This window comes from Ambystoma mexicanum, chromosome 4p, assembly GCF_040938575.1.
Source record: "Ambystoma mexicanum isolate Mex_15411 chromosome 4p, UKY_AmexF1_1, whole genome shotgun sequence".
Taxonomy (NCBI): Eukaryota; Metazoa; Chordata; class Amphibia; order Caudata; family Ambystomatidae; genus Ambystoma; species Ambystoma mexicanum.
Genome location: NC_090927.1, coordinates 1,233,221,736 through 1,233,247,571, shown reverse-complemented (window position 1 = coordinate 1,233,247,571; position 25,836 = coordinate 1,233,221,736). Strand labels below are relative to the sequence as shown.

The window sequence follows — 25,836 nt, the reverse complement described above, 5'->3', positions numbered from 1 at the left end:
GCACTTGATCAATGACAGCCAACACTATTGGCTTTTCCAGTGATAATTTGCCCTTCCGCTGACATCTTGGGAATGTTAAACACCCTGTGAACTGAATCTTACACTGATTTGCATTTAGCCTCATCCTGCTTGGTGTGTGGCTGCTGTCGCTGTGTATTTACAGCTTGCTCAATCAGTTGTATGTCAGTCTCCTGGGGATTATTTTCCAATTGCATGTACTCCATGCCTCTTTTTAGCTCTGGCTAGAGGTAGCATGCTCTCTCGCAGACCTAATGCTTTCCATCTTATATTGACGCTGTTGTTTCTCAGTCACTCAAGCAAAGCATATGGCGGGCCCTATCGCCGCATTGCAATGAGTTTTTTAGCAGGATTTTGTCTGCTGCTGAGGTAGACTGAGGACAACAGCAATATTTAATTTTAACAGGGAAATTGGTTGTGGAAATATTTCAATGGCAATGCCTGAGCTCCTTCCCATATCATGCCAGTACCTGCTATTAATGAAGAGTATTAGGGGTGATTGGGCACTATGGGGGATTGTGATGAATAAAACAGGGCTATACTGAGATAATGAACCCATGCATTTGTATTAATTTGCTTTTGGAGGGTGCACCTAATTTGAGGACAATTATATAGTAATCCAATGTATGGCATGAGAGCATAATAGCTAGGCATATGATGGCACTGTGCAGACATGCGGTACCAGTTTGACAAAGCAACAATGACGTGCCCCTTTATATAGCATTCACCCATACATGCATCCACTCATAATAAAAACACAACAACGAAATACATATGCCAGACACACACACACACATCCCACACCTATTCACTCTACAGCAAGACCCTCACCTGAATGCTGCCCAACACATGATTTGAAAGTCATCCCGATAGACTGGATTTGCCAAAGATTGTTGCTGATTGCCTCTGCACTGGGCTTGAAGGCAGCTGTGCCTGTCTGTAAAAATCATTTTTGCCAGAGAGGATAATCACCAGAGTCTGGCAATAATGCAGGCTTTATATGCCAGCATCATAGCACTTACTATGTGTGCATTGTAAAGATGTACCCTGTGTTCAATACGGGCCCAAGTGAATTTGTGAATGGGCATTTTTTTCCCAGACGGTTTTGGGGTGCAAATGGAATCTTTATTTGTTTTTTCTGTGGTTGAAATGTCGGGGTGCAGAAAAAAGAACTTTCAAACAGTTGTGCTTTTTCTGATGTTTTTATTGTTTTACCCCCGTCTTGCTTCCCTTTACATACTTCTTCATATAATACATGTTTTATTTTTTTGTTTGGGTACAAATTGCTGTCCTTGCCCAATCGGATGGTGGGTACATAGAAGTGAATTAAAAATGTTTCTTTCGGCTGTCTCAAGAGCACAATTCTAGAAAGAAACAGAGTTCCAACAGATTGTTGCAGCGTGAAAGGGATTAGTACATTTGTTAACATAAAGGGCCTCATTACGAGTATGGAGGCAGCCATGCCCTTAATAAGGGCATGGCTGCCTCCATACCGAGTTCCAGTACCGGGTTCTGTGAATGCGGAATTACCGGGTCATTCCGGCCTTGGATGCCCCGGTAATTCCTCATGCACAGAACCATTCCCCATTCCCATTCGAGCACCCATAGGGCTCAATGGGAATGGGGATGGAGCTAATAACGGGCCCGTTATTAGCTCCTTGGTCCCCTCGTGGGACCCGGAAAGGATGCCTGGTTTTACCAGATGTCTGTTCCGGGTCCAGCTAGGGGACCTCGTAATCAGGCATCCCGTAAGGAACGGTGCCGGTCCTGTACTGGCACCCTTCATTACGGGAGCGCCTGCCTCGTGATGAGGCCCAAAGTCTTTAATCACAACGAAAATCCAATTTGTTGAAACATTGACACTGAATCTTTGCCTTAATAGGGAAAGCGCTAGGACCACTATGCACACTGCACCTTACTGTAATGGTGCCGCCGGACACCTCAAATTCCTGTGAGCATGTATTGTATGTGGCAAAAACACTTCTCTATTTCAATGACGTAGCTGTGATACCCACACATATGAACAGGGCATGTTCAAATCCTGATCATACAATAGTAGTTAAACCCTCATAGAAATACTCATCGTCGACATCCCCCACGTCCCAACCATATCCACCCTTGTAATGCACAAGCCACGTTCCATTTATCCAATCCTTGCTTTTGAAAGTACGGGTCAGTACCCCGCTGCTTGCAAATCACTATAAGAGCAGAAATCTGTGCAGTCTTTTATCATTAAATTGTTCTGCACAAAATAGAAAGCTAGAATAACCTCTTCAGATTTCCCTTTCACCGTTCAAGTTCTAATTCCTTGGGCACATGGGCCCACACAGACTTTCAGTTGTTTACCAATGTTAAATCACCTTATTTCTTTCACCTTTCACCCCTCAAACCTTGACTTCCTGATGAAATGTGACCATTCTTTGTGTTTCTGTTTTAATAACATCTGTAGTATTGATTCATGTCTGAAGAAGGTGATTTGTTACACGTCCAAACCGGTAACTCGGGTGTCTCTAAGATCAGCTCTTTCTTTCGAGAGAGAATGTTCACCCCTCTTTCATGCAGCTAAGGGGCCGTGAATGAACAATGCTAGTTATTCAATATCCGCCTGCCTGCAGCAGCCTGGCAATAGGTCACTTACAACAGGAAACTGTTGGTTTTCACAGAATACTGTTATTCATTATAGGGGTGTTGGAATTGTCTTTCAATTTTGCCTGATTAGGCATGGAATAAATCAAATGTTTCACCCGTATAGGTTGGGAGTGAATGCGGAGTGGAGTTTGCCTGGAACATTTAAGGCATTCTTGTCAGAACAATCTTAAGGTAAATTTCATATAGCCACCTTTTCCCATAGATCAAGTGACAGTCTTTGTACCACATGGTGTGTTTTTCAATCTACCTAACCCGCTCCTTAACCCGCTCCAACCCTACTCTCTCACCCTCTTCAACCCTACTCTCTGATGAATAGCCCAACAATGGGATCAGTAAAGGACACTCTTGAAGTGGCTTCATGAGCAAAGACAACCCTTTGAAAGGACATTGGGGAGTTTACCAAGTAATGGAGTGCAGTGTGTGAACTATAGTTTGGCCTGCCATCTTTCAGCTGCATGCAAGAATGTGCTCCTCAGAGTGTACTAATATCATCGAATGTAGACAACAATGTTAGACTAATGACAGCCGTAAACCATTCAACATTTCGGCAAACACATAGGTACCTATGGGAACTACATAGAGTACATCCCTGCTTAAATAAATGTACTCATGGGAGAAGGAGAGGAGGAGCATAGTAAACATATCATTGAGCAGCAATGATTGTTTTCCACTAAACCCAACCAGTGCTGGATTCTTGGAAAGAGCCTAGGAGAACGGTCTCCAGCTTTTTGGGTAGTTGTAGCAGTTAGTTATTCCACTGTTGTCAGACTCCAAGATAACTCGCAGTCTTTGACAGATGCCTAAAATGATTGCTGCCAACAGGCAATGAAGGTGATTTTTGTGGACTGATTTTGAACACCAATTTCACAAGTGGCGTTATGCAATCTACCCAGCCTATTTTCCAGCCTAATTCTTTGCCCTGGCAGTTCTTTTTGATCACAAAGAACACAAACACATATTAATACCAATAGTATATGAGTAATCCCCTGGCAACCAAGTATATTGAACCATACAGCCCAGCAAAACACGCAAACAGTAGATTTGGAATATTGATCTTTATGTTATCATTTTAGTTCACTTTGCATATTCAAAAGTCAAAGGAGGAATGTCTGCATATTGACATTCCTGTTCCCTGGACTACTTCTTCCACCGATGAACTAGCTATTATTAAAAATACATACTTTTTCTGTGCTTTGTACAATTTGCTCGAACGTTAAGTATTAACAAAGGTTTGTGTCCTGATGTCGACGTACTGTGAAGTATGATGTGATTGTGCCATTTTTGTTCAAGTCCATCAGTCTTGCTGGGTTCCACACTTGAGCGGCTGTAGTGTAGCTTCCACGTTTTACTGTTCTCTATGTGAACTTCACTGCAAATCCCTCCAGTGACAGATGTGTAAGAAAAGCAAAATCGCCCATAGATATCCTGTGTGTGATTCCTAGAAGAATATCTTTCACAGTTATTGCAGCCACTGTATGGTGAACTGTAAAAACGAGCCCCGCGGCTTTGCAGCTGGAAGGCAGATGTCTTCAGATGTTCAATGCCAGGGCAATAAACTACAAGAAGGAAAAGACAGAGGAATGATGGAACAGCTTGCAATACCATTTCACCAACCACCATGACAGCAAATCTACAAAGTATGCATTCAATGTATCCACATCAAACTGTGAACAAAACATACACATATGCAAAAGCTGCTGCAAACAGTCAAGTACACGGATAATATGTCAATGTGCAGTGTGATCATCATATCCAGTCCCCAGATGTGGTACAGGTAATCGCTAAAGTATCACCATGACAGCCATACATTCTGTCCATGCTCTGACTAGATCTGCTGGGCTTTCAGCTCCTGCAATATATTGACAGCTGTGATGCTTGACACCTTTCTTTTACTAGCGCCTAACCCGAATTTCTTTTCTTCTAGTTTTAAAACGTTATATCATTTACCTAAATGTATTTTTATTTATTTGTATAGATGATTCTGATCTTGTACTAGAAAAACATTACACGTGTGCAATTCAACTTTGCATGATATTTTCACCAGGGCAAAATTACCCTAATACAAAAATAGATTGTATCATAATAATGTATTTTTCCATTAGGACAATGTAATGTCCCAACCGGTTAGCAGGCTACTGCATTAATGCTGGTGCTTATTTTCTGTAATCTGGTTCCTGGTGATCTTGGTAATACATGTAATTGTGTTCTTGTGTATCTTGTTAATACATGTAAATATGTTCTTGTGTTTTGCAGGCCACTTCTTTCATGTCATTTTGACTTATGTCTAATGCTTTTGTTTAGTTAGACATCCAAAGTAACAGTATGCTCGAAGGGGTTGACAATTTATTAAACACAACCCTTCGTCTGATTGGAAACAGCCATAGGAAAGTTGTGGCCCACATACCTGAAAGCATTGGTCCTCGGCAGATTTGCAAAAACATTTATCAGGAAATTGAAAAGAATGTGTATCTTATTGCCATGTTGTATGAGAAATATTATAGGTGCAATTTGCAGGAGGCGGGACATCAGTTCCCTTTCAGAGTGAACAGTGTATTTCGTGAATTATGGCAGAAAGGAGGACACATGTTTAAACAGTTTGCAGATATCAGACATTGCGGAGCGGGAAGCATGTTCACATGCTACTTAAATGCAGTTTAGAGATCATTTGTTTTCCTGTTATTTGCATGAGAGATTTACATGCATGTGCATTCTTTACCTCTATTTGGGTTAGACTGATGGCATCAGAGTTGCTCTTATCCAGTGTCTGGAACACTCCTGGAAAAATCACAAGAAGAAAGAAGAGATTACTGGTGATCCAATCTACTGCCATGGACTGGTAGGGGGATTACTGCCAACTCAAGGCACAATATGCACTTAATGGACAAATGCAAGATTGATGAAACATAGCAACAACAATGAAATCATCACATATGTAGAATTCTTGTAAATAAAACTTAATCTGTCCCTTCCATCATCAACATTTGCTAGTGTTCTTTCACATTGGTATGCTGCTTTGGAAATAACAGTGGGGCACAATAGGCAGGACAGAATTCTGCCTTTTATCATTTAAATAATAGTTAAATACACATATACAATACCCACCCCATATTGTGCCCAGAATGAATATTTTAAGTGCACTACATAAAATGGCTAAAATAAGCAGATCTTTAAGGTTGCTGGCACCATCTCAGACTGTCAACATATGTATTCCTTTGGAGGAACACAAGTTAATCCTAACCTTGGTGAAGAAGGGGTATGGATTTTTTTCATAGATTTAAAATCCTTTCAGTCTCTGACCTGCTGAACGTATATAAGTGCGATGGAACCCCAAAAATACCAGCATTGGGTTTGCATTTATTATTTTAAGCAGCACTCATTCACCCATGCAAGGGTCTATTGGTTCTAAAAGAGGTGTCTAGGATGTTTGAGGGTTACAAACAGTGGAGTCTACTTGTAAACAAAATGAGGGTCTTCTCAACTCCTGCCCATATGGAACAACCATGTCCAGAAACGCCATTTGCGAGCTACCCAGGCATTACGGGTCACACTATGGGCGTCAGGTCAGCAGTAACCTTACATCGGTATCAACGCTGCAGTCTCAAACCAGGACAGGAAGTCAATCAGTGTCAAATAAAACGCAACATAGGCTTTGATACATCACGTGTGTGGCATCCCTGACCACAGAAGTAAAGGGTAACAGCCTAAGAACTAAGGCTTAAGAGATGGCGGTGAGAAAGATCTGGCGAGCCGAGAGAATTGGCCGGTGATGCCGAAGCAAGTTAATTTGTTCAACTTGCTAGGTCGGAATCATGAAAGCTAACAGTAGTTCATTGATCTGAAAAGGCTCCATAGTAGAACATATTTAACACAGAACGTATGTATTCCTGGAGGTTAGTGTAGTTTTATTTTTAAAATTGTTCTTTAGTAATATATTACATAGACTGACTAATGGTATGTCTAGGTGAATCAAATCCATCCCAAAACCTCTGCGCGGGGCCTAGCCACCTGTGCACAGCACACAATACACTTTCCAAGGACAATTCAAGCTAGAGGAGTTACCGTTGAACACCCTTAGCTTGGCTACTTTGACTGTCGCTTGACTTTATTGCAACATTCAACATCAACGTGACATCACCGACTGCTGGCGATTCCACCAAGACAGACGCCACCCTCTGGGCCATCGCAGTCCTCATGAGATTCATATCCGGACACAGCGACGTACCTTCCATTGGAAGATATTTGCAACGAACTCAAAGCACAGCCATTGGCAGAATCTCCCCTTAGTAGACTAACCCTTCTACAGAAGATGTGGAAGATGAGGTTTCACAACCTCGAATATAGCCGTGCTACTTGCATGACCTTTCATCTCAAAAAATTCCCATGTGTTTGAGCGCCTTCCACCAACATCAAGTGATCCATGGCGTACTCATGTTCAAGCACACACTTCCTAAGTCATACCATAGCAATGGGGAAGTGTGGCCACAGCCGAAAAAGCTGCACACAGTGACACACGGCTGCACACAAGTTGCCACCTAATTCATGCACAATATTCCTCGCACATGATCAGATCAGAGGACAAGGGACAAGCAATTTGCCAGACTCAATGTAGCAATTTTAGACATGATAATCAACAGTACCAGCTGATTAGGAATGTCATTGTGCACTATAATTATTATATGAATGGACAATCTTCTAAATATCCTTCAGAAAGGAAAGAGCTACATGATGAGTACACTTGGTGCCCACATACCTCGGGAGGATAGCTCAGGGGCAACGTGCTCGCCAAGGCGATACGGGGCAACACAGATTCGATCCCCGGGTACGCGCTTAGAAACCTCTGGGTAATAAGTGCGTTACAAATAACCGATCATATCATATCATACCATTCAGCACTTTGGAAAATGTGCACAAGGCTAGAAAGGAGAAACTCAACCCATTTTCCAAAGTGTCAACACTAGAAGTCCACCTGCCTTCTGCTGCTATCCAAAACATGGTATTTTTGTAGGCTCATGTATTCACCCCAAATGATCCTTGAATAGGTATTATTTTGCATATTAGTTTGTTCATTGTAAACCTAATCATTCAGGAACCTTGATTCTGCACTGCTAAAGAGTGCATCTGTAAGCTGATTCAGCTGGTTCCTCCCCACAGATAGCATACACGTGGACTAAGAACAGCTGTCAACTCCTGCCTCTGCCGTACAGTGGGACACCGCTGTCTAGCAGTCATCACCTCTTCGGACTGACTTTCCTACCTGCGTTCTTTGCAACTTTTCTATCCCAAATTCGCACAAAGGCTTGCATTTTGCATGTTGGGATATCTGCTCCCACAATGTTAGGAACCGCCTGTTTGTTTTAGCCAACGGCAGCTACATTCCGACGCTGCTGACAATGAAACATCAAGCATGTCAAAGTCGTTTGAAGGAGCATCTTTTTAAAAAAAATGATTTTGATTTGAATATCTCTCTGGTGTTTTTGAAGTATCTGGCAAGTAGGCCAAACTTGATTCAACTTCTGTTTTAAGTTTCACAACTGTCATATTATTCAGTGAGAAGGTATAATTGGTCTAGTTCTGTCATTATTCTTTTATATTCCTTTCCATTTCACTACAATGGTTTCCTGATAATAATTGTCTCTTTTCACTTTAACGTCATTTGGCTATCATTTGTGTGTGTTTATTTGTAGTATGTATGATGGTGAGAGGTTCACAGGCCCCTCTAAGCTTCACCGCCTTAAGCCTGAAATCGGTAGCGAGGCGTTCCAGAGGCGGCATTCCTGCTAACGGTTCCGAGTGCATCACAGTTGCACACTATCCAGAAACGAGACTGTCTGTCTGGGGCGGAAAGGGGAAGGGGGAGGTCCTATGACTTCCCAGTAATGTTGGGGATCCTGGCACATGGAGGCTTGTTGGTTGATCATGGCACAGAAGGGTTGAGGAGACCAGTACCCATAAAGGGACGACCTTCCCACAAATGGGAGGATGATTCCAGCCAAAAGAGGAGAGCAATTCCCATTAGGGTCACCCCTGGACTGGGGTGATAATGCTTGCACTCGGGTGGGAGAATGGCGCTAATCAGGGGGGCTGGCCGCAGAAGGCCCTCGGACTAGGGCCTAGGCCACCATGGAGGAGATGACCCAGACACCTTGGCGGGCAGCTCCCGTGACCATCCTAGATGATGGCTAAGGTCAACAAGTCTATAGAAGAAGGCTGAAAAAGAAGAAAAAGTTAATCAGAGGCATGTATAATAATGGAGAAAATGAGCAGCAGGTGCAAAGAGGACCAGAAGGGACCAATAGACGATTCCTGTCTAAATCAGGAAGCTGCGCACTGGGTTTCTGGATTTGTAATCCTTTCTCTTTTCTGTCCCCTCATCTCTGTAGCAGATATGTTTTCCATGGGCAGGTAAGAAATGCCATTGAAGAAATAATGCAATACCCACTGGCAGGCTCAAGACGCATACATGGGATGTTGAGGCTGAGCAAAGAGGCCTCGGTAGAGCGTGCATCGAGGGCTGCATCTCACAGAGATCTGCAAGCAACCAGCGAACGAGGGACACAATGTTTTAATATAGTTCGTTCATCAACCCACTCAATATACATATAAAAAAGTCATAGAGTCACTGAAAGTTCGTATTGGACCATTTGACAGAGCAGGGGACTGGAGATTAGAGCACAAAAGTCCTGCTCTGAGTTAAGGTTGAGAAAGTTGGAATCTATGGTATTTCTAATGGGATGGCCGAATGCTGTCATACTTGCCAACACCAATGGGGTGTACCAGGAATACAGTGCCTGTCGCACCCAATAACTCTCTCACCGGCAGCCTAGATAGATACTGCGTCCAAGAAACCGTGGGGCGCCCCTCCTTGCAGAGATGTCGCAGGCTGTTCACGCGGGCTAGAGGTGGTCATGGAATGTGTGCTCCAAGCAGGAAGGAGAAGTGTCGTCTCACACAGAAGGATGAAAAGCAATGAGGTTTTAGAGGTATCATGCTGCGTCTCGCCCTATTCAGTGCAGGGGCGACATGGTGTCTTTGGGAAAAATACTTTCATACAGAGTGATTCTAAGGAAGTCTCTCTTGATTTACATTACTACTGACAACCTTATCCTGATGAGGAGAGGATAACTGGTGTAATTACCCGACCAACACCACATACTGTGCACAAGGCATTTCCTGGGACATGCTGATGGAAATCCTCCAGCAACAGTAGACATTGGCCTGCTGAATAAATATGCTGCAGCAGACTGTGTGTGAACACCCTGCACCGCCGCAGAATGTCTACAGGGAATGCCCACGAGAATGTGGAGAATATAAATATGCACCAAGAGGTTTGCATCCACATGGATTCAGGTTGCAACAGAGCAGGTCACTGGGCAGACCCATCTCCACCCAAGAAGGTATCAACTTGTTGCTGGAGAGCCATACACAAATAGGTTCCTGCACATTGAATGTCAGCACAGCCAGAAAGCAGAGAATTAGGAAGAGCACCCCCTGCTGCCCCGACAGACAACCTTGAAACTACTGAGATTTCCAGTTGCGCTACGGACCCATGCCACCCTGCTCTAGTGGTTGTCTCCACCTGTTGCAGCCTGCGGCACACATTTCTCTCAGGAGCCCTGCATAGCTCTGCTCCCAACAGTCGCCCAGTACATTATATCCTTCCTACCTTTCCTAGTCACATTTGTCCTTCACAGCATCTGCAGCCAGACCTGCCTCACCCCATCACCACCTCCCAGAGCCAAATGCCTTTGGCCAATCATCGGACTGTCTTCCCAACATCCTCAACATCCCTAGAGCATTGGAATTATCAGGACTCATAGTTAGGGAGAGGGCGCACAATGGAATTCTAACACCACAAGCCCATGGTTCTGGTGGGTGACATTGTGTAGAAAGTCGAGTCTGTTTAGGATTCATTGTGCATGAGGTCCAAACTGTCTGAAGCTCTTCAACTGAGACCTGCAGTCCTCACACCATAGAAGACATCAAGGAGCAGTGGAATGACCGGAAGAGCTATATCTACAGCGAGGTTGAAGAACATCAGAGTAGTCCCTTGTCATAGGTGGTGACTCACCACCACACCTGAAGCTGCATCCCTAGGAGGAAAAGGCTTGGCCAATAATAGACGTATGTGGCCTGCATGGAGCTGGAGGACTGGGTAAGTAAGTGCATTTACACTGCAACATCAGACAGGGGATCCTAGGTCAGGATAAAGCCTTACATTTAGTTCAGTCATAGCCTCGCATGTGCCATGCTCCCTCTTACAAGGAATGCAGGAAGCAGTTTCTGAACAGTAGGAGGGTGATGAAGGGGCACTAATACTTAGCTAAATGGAGGAGAAGCTGAATTCCTAGGTCCTTCCCCCATTACTCCCACAGTATCCACAAATTATTTCTCCACCCCTCGAGGGAGTTGCATTCACCACAATAAAGGTTTGCGACCATGCTCTGCAGCACCTGAGTGAGGGATCTACTGTGGGTTGTAGGCATGGACAACTCATTCCTGACCTTGAATCTAGCCCAAGGGACTAGAGACTGCAGGCACGACTCCAGTGCCTGCCAGATCTGACCGCTGGCTGGAGACCACCGCCCATCCACCTCCCTTCATCTCAACATGCCATCTGAGATTAAGGCCTTCAGCAACTTGAATTCCATAGTCTAGACTAGATGGCACAGCATAGGAGAGACCTGGTTTGAATCTGAGGACCTGTTCTCTTGCTTCACCAGGCAGGTATGCAAACAGCACAAGTGAAATGGAAGACAATGGTGCAGGAGCGTCATGGGGACAGAAAGGCCGTAGTTGAGATATGGAAGGAGGCTGCACCTATCCGGGCAGAAGCTGAGGATACATGTGCTGAAGTGGCAGCTGCGCTGATGAACCCTTAGAGTGATGCTCCGGGAGCCTTGAGCCATAGCTGTGACCCAGAAGCAGGCACACTAGGATGTAACTTGGCCCAAAAGCCTTCAAGATGCAATCCAATTTTTGACTACGCAGCAATACGGTCTACCACACATTACCTATGGTCTCAGTGTATGCCATTTGACAGTGTCAGTTCCCAAGGGAGGATTATTCTGTCACGCATGTGCTGTGGCTGTTAAGGTGAAGGTTGCCAGTTTGGTGCTCCAGGTGATGTTATGTTAAGTTGATATATACCATACACCGCTGCCATTTTCATGGTCTCCTGTCTCTGTCGTTGCTCTGCAAAGTGGGTTGAGTTTGTTGGGGAGGAAGAGAGGGCTAAGGCAGGTGCTGTGCTCATCTGTTGATGTGTGTAGAACTAGAACCACGAATAACTGGCATCTGTGCTTGTGTGCTTTCTGGGTGGGCTCTGTTTTGTACACTGGATGTTTGTTTCTGGAAGGGTGGCGTTGGGTATTGGAGGATATTTGGGTGTATGAGTTGGTTTGAGAGTGAAGTGCAGTTTGGGTGTTTTAGTGGGGTGGTTCGATAGTCATTTGGGTGTGTGTGGTAAGGTTTGTACTGGAGGAGTGTGGTAGAGAAGGAGATCGTTGGCCAGTGGTCAAAGTGTACGAAAAGAAGCAGTGGAACTATGTTCCCTGATGGCCTGTCCCCACTCTGTTCAAAACCCATTGCCACGCCCCCTACCTTGCGCCATACAAACCCCTAAACAAATGCGCCTGCTGTTTAAGGGAACATTCAGTGCAGTGTCCTGAAGTGCGAGTTTCAACTTCTTGCTACACTTTTATTTTAAAACAAAACCATTTCGGAATGGTTTCTCTTTAAAATAAAAGTATTGGAACAGTAAAGCTAAATTGAAAAAAGTAGAGGAGCACCACTCTCAACCGCTCCCGCCCACTTTGATCACTTTCGTTGGTATGTTTTTGGTGGTCTCTGGATATTGTTTAGCTATGCTATTGTTTTAATTTGTGGGGCGCTCACTTTAGCATAGGCGTACGGATTCTGGGTATAGTTTTTCTCAAGGCAATTGGGTCTTTCTATAAGATGCCAGGTAAGTGGATTGGAGCGTTCTTTTGAAAATAGGTATTTGATGTTGTCGTTAATGTTAAAGTAACCATCCCCCTCGTTGGAGTCAGGTAAGTGTATTGGAGCGTTCTTTTGAAACTAAGAATTTGCTGTGGTAGATAGTGTTACAGCAATTATCTCCCTCGTTTGAGTCAAAAGTTTTGAGTGAAGGGTCCTGTAAGGAATCACTTCATGGGTGCTCCTCGTGTCTGACACGAGGAGAATCCATGAAGTGAGAAAGACTTTCGAGTCGAAGCACGTGTTGGCTGTTTTTGCTTACCTAATACCAGACAATACACTGGAATACCAATTGGTTGATGACTTTGGGATACTGTATATATGGATAATTGTTGCTAATTATATTGGCCAAGTGCAGAGTGCAAGTGGTTTCTCATCTTAGATGTATTTATGTAGTGGCATCGGGGTTACCACATACTACTCACCACGCAGCTGGCACACAACACCTTTTCTCCCCAGCACAATAGGACACAGTTAATCCCTGTTCTAGGTTTTTTGTTAGTTTAGGTATTGTATGTGGGTGAAGTGGCTTTCCCCATGGGTAGATCTTTGTGTAGAACTTGTTGATCTGTTTTTATCTCCGCAAGTTGAATAACCAGGCTTTTAGCCATTTCCTAAAAGTTAGGCGGTCTTCCGTCGTCCTGATTTCCTTCTGAATCGATTTCTATAGTTTGGCTATGAGAATGGAAAAGGCGGTTCCTCACAGTTTAGTTTTCTTGTGGTGTCTTGTTTCTATGTGGAGGTTGGTGCTAGATTTTAAGGTTATTCTATGTATGTAGCAGGTGATTTGGACTTGGAGAAATTCAGCTCCTTGCCTGTGTAGTCATCAGTGGGCAATGCAAAGGGATTTGGAATTCATTTGTTTCGTGACTGGTAGCCAATTCAGACTTCTCAGGGCTGGGGTGATGTGTTCTCTTCTATTTTTTCTATCTATTCTATTTCTGATCAGCTCTGCCAATGCCTAAGCTGTGGACCAGGTTAAGCACACACAGGTGTGTTCAGTGACATCTATGTGGCAAGTGTCATGCATGTGTTGGTGAAATGGCAGGGCAGGGAGGCAGCATCTGCATATGAGCACGCACACAATGACTTTCCCTGTCATATGAGGCATTCAATGGCCTTAGAAAGAATTACTGAGGAATTTGAGGCTGCACTTGACATCTTTTGGCAGCACCTGCATATATGAGGCAATAGCCTACATATGGGCCTTATTCCAGGATTACAAACCATTTACAGGCATAGAATGCCAGTACTGGGGCATTTGAGACTGCGCTGGTGATATGTTGCCATCACCTTCACTTGCGCGGCTGTACCATGCACACGATGACTATACCGGGTATATGAGGCATTGACCTCAACTAGCATTATACAGGTATTTGAGGCTCCATTTGGAATATTATGGCATCATCTGTACATGTGAGGCTAAACCTTGCCTACAGTGACTTTACCGTAATAGGATGCACTGATTGGCATACAATGGGTGTGTGGGGGCATTTGCAGCTACACGTGGCATACGATGGTAGCAACTAGACATGTGAGGCTGTCCCTTTTTATTAGAACTATGTCCAGCAAGCCAGGCTATTACTTCTATAAGATGGCAGTGCTCACACAAAGAAGCTACACTTCTCATATTCTGGAAAAATCTGTGCATGTGACCGCTCCCACCCACTTCCACCACTGACAGTTGCACCCTGTGAATGAGTGCTTCTCGAGTGTCTGATAAGCAGCTGTCGAAGTGGGCGGGAGCGGTTGCAAGCGGCGCTCCTCTACTTTTTTTTAATGACATTTTACTGTTCTTGTACTTTTGTTTTGAAAAGTAGCCGTTCCGGAATAGTTTCGTTTTAAAATAAAAGTGTAGGAAGAAGTTGAAACGTGCACTTTTAGTGCACTGCACTGAACATTCCCTTAAACAGGTGCATCTGTTTTGGTGGTTGTATTGTGCGTGGGAGGGGGTGTGGTGATGGGACTTGTGAGGAGCGGGGGCAGGCCAGTAGGCAGCATAGTTTCACTATTTCTTTTCGTACACATTGATCGCTGCTGGTTAGCCTGTATGCTGCTTGGTTTCCCACGGGTGAAGGCCTGCGGGAATGTTCCCCGAGAGCCTGTTGGTGCCTGGGAGCTAAATGATATGGTGTGCCAGGCGTGCCTCTCCTCTATTCTCTACCCATCTTCCACCTGTAACTTGTGACCTTGTGACCTGTGCCATGAGATCAGAATAAAGCGATTTCAGGAAAAAACCTTAGTCTCCTGTGTCTTTAGTCATGGACCAGCCCTCTGCATAAACATGGAGACATTCCCACGCACAGGAGTATATGATGTCTGACCACAGTTTATGCAGATGAGCATGGCTGAGTGTAACGGTCATACGTGTAGTGGCACCCTATTTTACGTTTTCTCAGCAAGAACCCAGCGTGAAGAAGGAACATAGCGCTGCACATATGGCTACTGTATAGACTAGATGCTTACAGGGACCACAGTTAATGCAGCATAACTGGCATGCCATTTGGGGTAACAGGGAATATGAAAGGTTATTTATAACGCGCTTAATACCCAGAAGTTTCTAAGCGCGGACCCAGGGACCGAACCTGTGATGCTCTGTGTCACCTTGCTTCCAAGGCGAGCACTTCGCCCCTGAGCTATCCTCCCGAGTGAAACATTTACAGTTAATGGAGAACATGTAACTATGCTGTAAGGGGGATATTGTGGAGAGCAGAGGGGTGTCATCAGGAGGGATACTGTGATGGGTGCGTTTGGCAGGGTGTACCTAACGGGATGTGAAGGTGCCATTGGAAGAGCGCCTGTGTTCTGTGAATAAAATCAGCAAAGACCTTTCTCTGAGGTTTTGTGCTCCATATCTTGAAGCCAAAAAGTGCCAATTTCCCTCTCTGCATTCAGAGGTGAAATCTATTGATGAAGGACTGCAGCAGGCAAGAGTTGTACATGAATAATCACAGAAATTGTATTTTATTCATCACCAGGATCTAGGTAAAGTGACATTTCAACCAACTTGGCAAAGCATCATAACAACCAGTGGTCGAAGAGAGCGGGAATGGTCGGGAGCGGTGTTTCACTACCTTTATTTTTTCCTGTTTATCAGTCCTCTACATTTTACGACCATATTCACCATTCTATGCAGAGAATGTGCCCACTCGTGTCCCTGTGCAAGTGTGAAGCCTGAATAGAAGCCTTAGTTACTAGTCACTTAGAGTATTGCAATGCCCTTTCCGCAGCACTGTGTCACATGTTGCACTATGCTTCTGTCCACCTATCCCCTGCCGAGACCACAGTTCCACGACTTTTTCCATACCCTTCTACCACTGATAACATCTGACGAGCGGCACAGCTGCATCGGCAAGCAGTTGCAACGGGCCACCTAGGGGCTCATTTAGATTTGACCCAAATTGCACAAAGCAATCCACCGACATGTGCACCTATGTGGACTGTAGTGCCCTTTCTGCAATTTCCCTTGTGCAAAAAATTCATGCACATCTGGGGGCACCTCGGTTTACATGCATTATTTGCATAGAGTGTAAATTCCTTCTCAAAGGAATTCTCACTTTTTTTTAATTTGTATTAGCTGAATTAAATCAACCTTTCAAATACAAAATACAGGAACGTTTATACATAACGAAAACAAAATCATACACTTATTATTTACATTTGTATTACAATTGCATTTCATTCCACAAAGGAATTCTCCCTTTTCTCACTTTCCCCTAGAAGCTCAATGTTACCCAAGCCCTGGTTCTCTCTAGGCTTGACTACTGCAATAGCCTATTCTTGAATCTACCCTCTTCCTCTCTATGTCCCCTGCAGCTAATCCAGACAGCGAGACTTATCCTTGGCCTCAAGCACAGGGACTGCATCTCTCCTGCCCTAAAAACCCTTCACTGGCTCCCAGTTGCTGCACAGATTAAGTTCAAATCCCTTTGCATCATCCATAAGGCTGTCTGGGGCCTGGGACTAGGCTATCGACAACTTGCTCTTACTAAATACTCTCCCACTAGACCGCTACGTTCCTCTGGTACCAACTCTCTGTGTGTAAAGCATTTTGCTAAACACAGGGCCGGAGGCCGATCTCACGCCTCAGCAGGCTCCCTCTTATGGAGCAGCCTCCCCCTTTCCCTTCGTCTTGAGCCGGACGCTCCTTAAGACTTTCCTTTTCACCTCCTCCTTCCCTCCTCTGCTAAGCTACAGTCGCTGTGATTAGTGACCAGGGCCCTTACATGTCCTTCGGGGCCCTGGTCTCCCACACCCGCCCCAGCCTCTGCCTACACACAGAACTTGCCTTGGCACCCATTGGCCTACGCTTCTGCAGGCCTGCACTTACCTACTTAGTGCAGCTCAACGCTCCCTAGCACTTTACTACAATGAGCACTTAGATTTGCTGCTCACCTACGAGCACAGGCACTTAGCCTCCACTCCCTACTCCCTCTTCTCTCTCTCTGCACTTCTATGCTCTGAATGCTCACAAGGCCTAGTAAGTCCGTCTTTATCCTCCGGTGCAAGCATTGTTTCCAATCCCATGCTCCCTCCCTGTTGCCCTGTGGGCGCTTTGAAACACAATTTACTTATTACATAAGCACCTAACAAATGCACAACAAATAATTAAAGAAAGAAAAGCAAAATGACCTCTGCCATGTAAGCACGGCAGGAGGCATTTACCATGGATGCCACAGGAAACCAATGCATCTGTGGCCACTCCAAAAGGTTTGCAAGTGGTTCTATGCCTGGTTTGCCGCTACAGGGATTTGCTCATTTTTGTGGGCATGCCAATAATTAGAATATCCGGCAGAATTGCAAACCAGGCATAAAACCATGGTCAACCTTTCACCCATCATTTTAACACTTATTTTATCACTTCAGGATAAAGGAAAATGACTGCCATGCACTGGGGCACATGTAGGAAGAAAAACAAACATATACTCACTGCAGGCGTTCTCCAGGCGAATCAAGCAGTTCAGAAAATCATCAAATTCAATTTGCAGTTTGTCGTCAGCATATCTAAGAACCAGTAACTGCAGCATGTAATTGTTCAGCTGAAATCCTGAGAAAGAAATAAAAGAACACATTGCATGAAATGTCAGCAGCTATTTGATATTTAAACCTAGCTTGCCAAAATATAATTCCATGATGAATACTGACAACAAAAAATATAGTCGCACACTAAATGCAGTAGGAGCTTTTTTTTACTCTCCACATTTTTCATTATTTTTTTATTTTCCAATACTGTTTATTTCAGGCCCAACACAATAATGAGTGCTCATCCAGACTGAATGATTGTGTGGTGTGTCGCGGCATTCCCATTGCGCAGTTAAGGAGAGGCGGCGGGGCGAACCATTTGGATTGCAACAGACTTTGATTTGTAGGGAATGGAGGATTTAGAAAATATTCCAAACAATCGAAAAAAAAAAAATGGCAGATCCCAGAAGCATATTATGGAAGGTGGAGTAACCCAATTGCGGATTATTGGTGCAAGAAATGGTGTGATTAGTACAAAAATAACCTCCACCTTTGTCGTTAGGTTGCATTACTCAAAAGTAAGCGGACATTCCACATTAGGTGCTAAAAACTCTCCATCAGTGCAATGCACTGACGCTCGTCAGGGCAGCAGGTGAGGCAATTTGACACAACATTGATGGTAGAAAGTTGAAGACTTAGGTTGACGACATGTCTCATGGATGAGATTCGGCTTCAGAACCACGCAGATGATTTGTGTAACTAAACCTTGTTTATAGACTCGGGGCATCACTACGATGTTGCCCGTCCAGAAAAAAAGGTTCAGATAGCAACGTACTGGCACCCTTTGCGGACCGCCAAAGTATAAGTATGCTGGTAGGGGCACTGAACTACCAGCAGACCTGAACTGCCGGGAGTTCAGGCCCCTGCCGGCATGTATGTCACTGACGCACCGGCACTGTTAAGAACGGTGCTGGTGCTTCAGGTTTACCATTACCACGGAGTCCTATGGGATCCCATGGGAATGGGAAATAACCGTACCTCTGCCGCCTGTGACATCCCGGTAGCACTGGTAACAGTGTTACAGGGTTGCTGTTAACCCACCGCCTTCTGGCAGGTTTTACCAGCAACCACGTAATGAGGCCCTTAATCTTGTACAAGATGTCTATATAGAAAGCAATGATTTGACATTATTGTGGAAATTAATTGATCATTGATGAAGTATATAATATTATGAAGATATGCAGTAGTGTGTTTTGACTTAGACTTTGCACACTGGGAATGGAATGTTGTAGTGTGTTTTTGATGTTTCATTGTGTTTTACTGTAGGTCTCTATAATTGTTTTAAAAAAGCAGATGTGGTGATGGCGGAGTATTCCCATTAAATGGCCAGGCAGGCCATTTCCTCATTTTCCAGGTATTGCCATCATGTGCCTGTTACCCTGCCATATGACAGGTAACCCCATCAAATGCCTAGACCCCCACAACTGAGCTAGGTATTTCCATCTATATATGCCAGGTATTGACCTAGCAGCTTGACACTGCCATTTAACAGTCAAATACTCCGACCTTGTGCTACATATTAGCATTGAATGCCCAGATACTAACATCACATAATACATATTGCCACTGTTTGTCCGTGTACCCATATTTTAGCTAAGTAGACCATCAAATACCCGGTAAACCAAGTATATGCCAGTTATTGTCAACAAATGCATGGCACTCATAGAATACACTATTTGCATTCCCATTATTCACAACAGGAATGCCAATCAAATGACCAAATACTCACATGATATATTAGCTATTTCCTTTAAATTCCATGTACGAACCTCGCATACGAGCTATCACATACAATGCCAAAGTATTCTCATCAAATGCCAAGTATGGACATAATATGCCATGCATTGCTATCAAGGAAAGCGAGTTTACTGATTTCCAAAGGATTTACATCATATGTCAAGCCCCATCATCATATGAAAGGTACTCACACCATAGGCAAGGTATTCCCATCAAATGTCCCGGTGTTCACATCATAGTGCAGGTATTCACCTCAAATGACAGGTATGCAAATCACACGCCAGCTACTGACCTCAAAAGCCAGTCCTTGATGTCATATGTCAAGCATTTACATCAAATGGTAGCCCACTTGCATCAGGGACATCATTCCACCAAAATTCCAGGGGTAGCAGAAATTTACATGACACAAGCCTTGACCTCTGATGACATCACAGGAAGTTGTCATTTGACCCCACCCCAACATGACATCACAGGAAGTGATGGAACACGATCTTTCACCCCTTCACAAAACGGAAAGTAACATCACATAGCATTGTTCCTAAGTACACCATGAACAATATGGTTACAATATCACTGCAATGTGATATTCATTTCAGACAAGAATGGATCACCATATTGATCGTTAACATCAGTGCGTATAGGCCCATATTACCAAAATACTGCGAGTGCAAGCAGATATCCAAGGCCATATGATAATGATGTGTTATTATATAGCTATTACGCTTAAGCACATTATATAGAACAAATATACATACAATATCACCCAACCTGTGTTTGTACTCATTTATCAAACTCAGAAGAATGAAAGGCTGAGTCAGCTTTGCCAGGATTCGAACCTGCAACCTGCAGATCACACACACATTGCAGCAGCAAGCGCTACACCCCCTGAGCTATATTACCGGCTATAGCTAGTTTACTATCTATAGTGAAATGAGCAATTACATGTCTGAATGTTCTCAAAGTCAGAAAGCAAACTACACTCTGTAGTGGATACCAATAGACTGGTAAGTGAGATTTAACAGCGGCCAGTTCATCTGCAGGTCTGGTGCAAAGGTGGCCAAATGTCAAGCCTGAGTGGATCTACTTTTCAGGTATTCAGAGGTTGGCAAAACACATACCATTGGGAGAGTTCATAACTGTGTATTAAAGAATTTAGAAGGTAAAGCAGTGAACTCATACGGCATCCGGTACTCTGGGCACTCGTTACCTCCTACATGCAAACAAACATCCTGAACAGCATGCCGGACAAATAGGAACGTTAGACACAATAAAATAAAGCATTAATTGTGGCACAATCAAATCAATGACCACTTTTTGTGTAATGGTCAAACAGTTCTACACTGTACACAAGCTTTTAGGCACAAGGATATTTTCAGGTGACGGAGGACACCGAGATGGAACGTCCAGTGATGATCGTAACAGAGGCAGCGGCTAAAAAAACATGCTATAACTGCAACTTGCGAAAAGCAAAATACATGGTCCCAAGTGGATGCTTAGTCTACTCTAAATGCTTTTTTGAGGTTTTTGTCTGCATTATGAATTTGAGGGGTTTAAGAACAGACTAAATCAGTGACCCCAGTGACAAAACATTTATTATTCCTATTCTTTCTTATTTAGGGTAATTGCTCAAAGTTTTACACTTGCGGACCCCTTGTTTTTTTAAGAAGCCTGAACAAGAAAGCCACCCACTCTAGAAACAGAGCCACACGGCACTGGCCACAGCCCAGGAGCTTCGATTTGTAAAAATAACTAACATTTTTGGTGATCCCGAAATGACGTCACTGACTTGCATCATATGCATGTCAGACCACTAATTTCTTGGGTACTCGCCTCATATACTAGGTAATTACAACCAACAAAAAAATTGTTTAATCGCATCGAATGCAATGTATTAACACAAATGGCAGGAAGTCAAATTTAATAATAGCAGACTGGGGACAGAGCCAGGATTAGCAATCTCTTGTGTTAACCCTTTCAGCATCAACAGAAAAGGAGGATGGGGTACCTGCACTCTCTGGGCTCTTCACATTTCCTGGCCCTTATGCAAAGACAGTGAGTCTGGGGTCGTCGAAAGGGCAGCGGGGACCTACCCCAGGATAGAGGAGCACACCCTCCTTGATGTCCCTGAATTCACCATATTAAGCTATGGCTGCCGTCCCAGGGAGGTGGGTGGGGCAGCAGAGATTATTGTAAGGGGTGAACTGTGTGCACACTCTCTGCCTGCCTATCCCACCTTGCTATGATAGGGAGCGAGGTCTGAGAGGTGGGTGCAGCAGGGGGCAGCAAGTGAGTGGACCATATCACTAGAGCTGCTTGAAGCTCGCAACCAAAGCTGGTCCTTTAGTGCTCGCAAAAACGTGATTAAGCTCTTTGTGGCTAGCACACCTCTTCTCACCAGCGATTCCTGTGGTTGTTCCTCACAGGAGTGTGCCTTCTGGCTGGCCGGCACGGTTCAGTGCCGTTTTGTGGCTTCACAATGAAGGGAGGGAGTGACTGAGAAAAGTGTGCCTTTCCACCTCCAGCCATTTCTAAGATGTCCGCTCTCATGGACGACCTGCACCTTCCTCAATTCTAGATGAAGATTGAGGACTTCCTGTTGCAGGTTATTTTAGGTCAACTCCAAGAAACAATATCAAAAGGCACTAGGAGTGTCAACACATCAGTAATCATGTGCCGTCATGTTCTTCCTCCCTGGGCGTCCAGATTAATGTGTTCCTGTACCTTGAGCTCTTGTTTTGTAAATTGTCCTTTTTGTTCCTATGTAGGCATAGCTAGAAAGAGCTCTAACTCTCTACCAGAACTCTTGGAGCTAGATATTAAAGGAGAGATTTGTGAATGATGATTTTAAAAGACTGTTTGGTTTCACTGTGATTGGCACATCGATGTGTCCAATATGGCACTTCTTTAGAGTTACTCTGGAGCCATGAGGTAAGTTATCCTTTATCCAGTGGCCGTTACAAAGATTAAAGTAAATCCTTCAGTAGATCGACCCACGGCACCCAAAACTCTACTTTGACATGACATGACTCTCACTCATGACACACACACACATGCACAGACAAACATGCACACGCACTTCTACTTTTGTGATACATTCCATTGCGTTTATTCAGGGTTGTTTTTTTTTATTGTGTTTGCTCTCTTTTTTTTATTATTGACATTTTATTACAGGGAAAGACAAGATCCACCACTACCATCAAAGGAACCACTCAGCCTCCATATCAGCCAGCACTACATTGAGAGACAAAAGACAGTTCCAGTTGGAGTCTTCCTTCATGCAGTGATGCTCAGACTCATGCTCGTTTCCTCTGGGATCTCAACCACTCCGTTTGCCCGAGTCTCCTTACACATTGCCAGGGTCTTCTTAACTGGGAGCCAGACAAAGATGGCCACCTCTGTTCTGGCTTCACCCTCCATAGCCATGCAGAGAGTTGCCCACACCTACGATGGCCGTCCCTTCTGCTGTGCATTGGAGACCAAAGCACTTCACACTCAGTTGCAGCCTGGGGAGTGTCTCCCCCGGGAAGAGTGTCCACAGGGGCACAGCCGTTGGTCCGAGGAACTCTAGGGCTGCCTGGAATGTATGCCTCCCCCGCTCGTCGCTCCGGCGCCAAAGATAACATTGCGGGCACCTCTCTCACTCCATCCCAATGCGTCCCACCGTGCCGGCGTGGGAACACCAAACTCCTCAACAAAGTCGGCAATCCTCTCCTGGTGGCTTCCTCTGCTCACTGCATAATTCCTGCGCCTGGTCTCCCGCAACTTGTGTGGTTACCAAACTGGCATATACAGAGCTCACTGTGGATGCTCCTGCACCGACGCCATCTTGGCCACGCCCCTGTTTGCTCTCTTTTAAATGTGTAATGTTGCCATTCACAGTTTGTACTGTACATGCTGCTTGGTACGTGTTCATTACCGTTATGCTGTACTATTACGATTGTGCATTTTATTTGTGCCAGTGTTGTGCCCTTAAAGAATCAACATGCCATAACAGTCCTTTCTCTACGTTTATAATCATGTTGTTATGACTAGCTTCACCTGCACCCTGCTTTTTATAGATGGAATGCGGTGAGTGACTGACGTGGAATGCAGAGTTAGAGAATGTTGTGTTATGAGTGGGTTCCATGAATGTCCGTTGAGAGGATGTGATGACTGAGAGAGGATGCCGGTGGATGTTTCCTGTCCCATTGACATACCTGACTTGATGTACTTGACCTGATGTACCAGGAGCAGAGTAAAATAAAGAAGATGTTTGTTCCAGCAAAGATGTCAGTGTCATTATTGACCAGGGACCCAATTTAACATTGGCGACGGGGATGCTGGCTGTGCTGGGGGGACAGCATCCCGGGTGGGTCCCGAGTGTGGTGCGGTTTGTGTCAGGATGGCTGGGTGGGTCCTGACTGTGGTGCAGTTTGTGTCAGGATGGCTGGGTGGGTCCTGACTGTGGTGCAGTTTGTCTCCAGGTGGCCTGGTGGGTCCTGACTGTGGTGCAGTTTGTGTCAGGATGGCCGGGTGGGTCCTGAGTGTGGTGCAGTTTGTGTCAGGATGGCCTGGTGGGTCCTGAGTGTGGTGCAGTTTGTGTCAGGATGGCCGGGTGGGTCCTGACTGTGGTGCAGTTTGTGTCAGGATGGCCGGGTGGGTCCTGAGTGTGGTGCAGTTTGTGTCAGGATGGCAGGGTGGGTCCTGACTGTGGTGCAGTTTGTGTCAGGATGGCCGGGTGGGTCCTGAGTGTGGTGCAGTTTGTGTCAGGATGGCCGGGTGGGTCCTGAGTGTGGTGCAGTTTGTGTCAGAATGGCCAGTGGGTCCTGAGTGTGGTGCAGTTTGTGTCAGGATGGCCGGGTGGGTTCTGGATGTGTTGAGTGAGGTGAGTGAGGTGTTAGGTTGAGTGAGGTGAGTGAGGTGTTGGTATGGTGTGCACATTTGGAATGAGCTTGTGTAAGTAAGTATAGAGTGCAATTAATTGATTTGTGCGGATAGAGATGTTTAGAGAAATGTATGAATATGTTTTCCTTTCACAGATGGACTTTTAGAGTTTTAGCTGAATTTAGAGAGTTGCACTTTCATAGGATGTTGTGAGGTTAAGTGTATTAACCTTTAAATTTTTAGGTTGGACTTTATGGACACCATGTTAAGGGTAAATTGTGTTACAATGCACAGTGAGTGCATCATTTAATAATTTGTAGGATTATTAATGTGACTATTTTAGTGAAGTTATTTGTTGCTGGTGTCTGGTGTGTCCATCACTCTATGGTGGTGTTGTGTGTTGGTAAAGGGGGAAGGAATGTTATGACTAGCTTCACCTGCACCCTGCTTTGTATGGATGGAATGCGGTGAGTGACTGACGTGGAATGCAGAGTGAGAGAATGTTGGGTTATGAGTGGGTTCCATGAATGTCAGTTGAGAGGATGTGATGACTGAGAGAGGATGCCGGTGGATGTTTCCTGTCCCTATGATTTACCTGACTTGATGTACTTGACCTGATGTACCAGGAGCAGAGTAAAGATGATGTTTGGTCCAGCAAAGATGTCATTGTCATTATTGGCCAGGGAGCCAATTTAACACATATCCATTATGGGTTGGGAGCCTTGCAATATGAACCTTTATGAGCTTCCTATAATATCGTGGGCGCCGTTATAAACCTAAATTTAATATTTTTATTTATTATTGGAAAACAGCATTGGGTGTTCTATAGTATATTCTAAATGAAGTGGTCTCGCAAGGGAGATTACTAGTCCCTACTATAAAAAAACAAATCCAACGTACACATTTTGGCACTGCTTCAGACCACTCAGTTCATTTGTGACATAAGGGGTGGGTCAGCTCCAGCTATTTGATGCTAAGAAGGGCCAAGCAATCACACCAGGAGCCCTTCTGTTGACAATTATGCACATCAACTAATGTCGAGGGCATGATTTTGAGAAGAGCGAGGTGTTGTTTCTTTGAAAAAAATGAGAAGTGTGGTCCTAGTAACTTGCAAAATGGCGGCCTGCTTGCTGCACATATCTAGCTTCCCCACATAGTAATTCAGGCGTTTTGGACCTGTTTTAAGAAACAGCGCCAGCTACTGCTTATTATTCCAGTTCAACCAGAGGCGGTGGCATGCTGTTGTATTTCTCTTGTATACCTAATATATTTATATCTGATTTATATATGTTATAAATCACACAAGCCATATACATATGTTAACTCTCATAATGACACGTGCCATCTATGTATTGTGGTACGTCAGAGTCGGGAGACGGACAAGATGGCATTATGTGTAAAGTAGTTCTTCATTTTTGAGCACATAAATCTTTACTATTCCTGTACTTCTCAGACCTGCTCTTAGAAAAAGTAGTCAAAAGGGTGCTTGTCAGGATGTCTTACAAAAAATAATCCAAGTCTGCTGTCCTGAAAATTTACACGGACCTGATT

The 25,836-nt window shown here is 44.5% G+C and overlaps 1 protein-coding gene across 1 annotated transcript in view; it reads right to left on the bottom strand.

The window, feature by feature from the left end:
• Positions 1 to 3,707: 3,707 nt before the first annotated feature.
• CAPN9 (calpain 9) overlaps positions 3,708 to 25,836 on the bottom strand; it is a 267,256-nt gene continuing 245,127 nt past the window's right edge. Inside the window, exons 18-20 of the mRNA XM_069606888.1 lie at positions 17,594 to 17,710; positions 5,384 to 5,442; positions 3,708 to 4,223 (exon numbers count right to left, since the gene is read on the bottom strand). Of these exons, the coding sequence (XP_069462989.1) occupies positions 4,197 to 4,223; positions 5,384 to 5,442; positions 17,594 to 17,710 (203 nt within the window). The 3' untranslated portion in view covers positions 3,708 to 4,196. The remainder of the gene's footprint in view (positions 4,224 to 5,383; positions 5,443 to 17,593; positions 17,711 to 25,836) is intronic.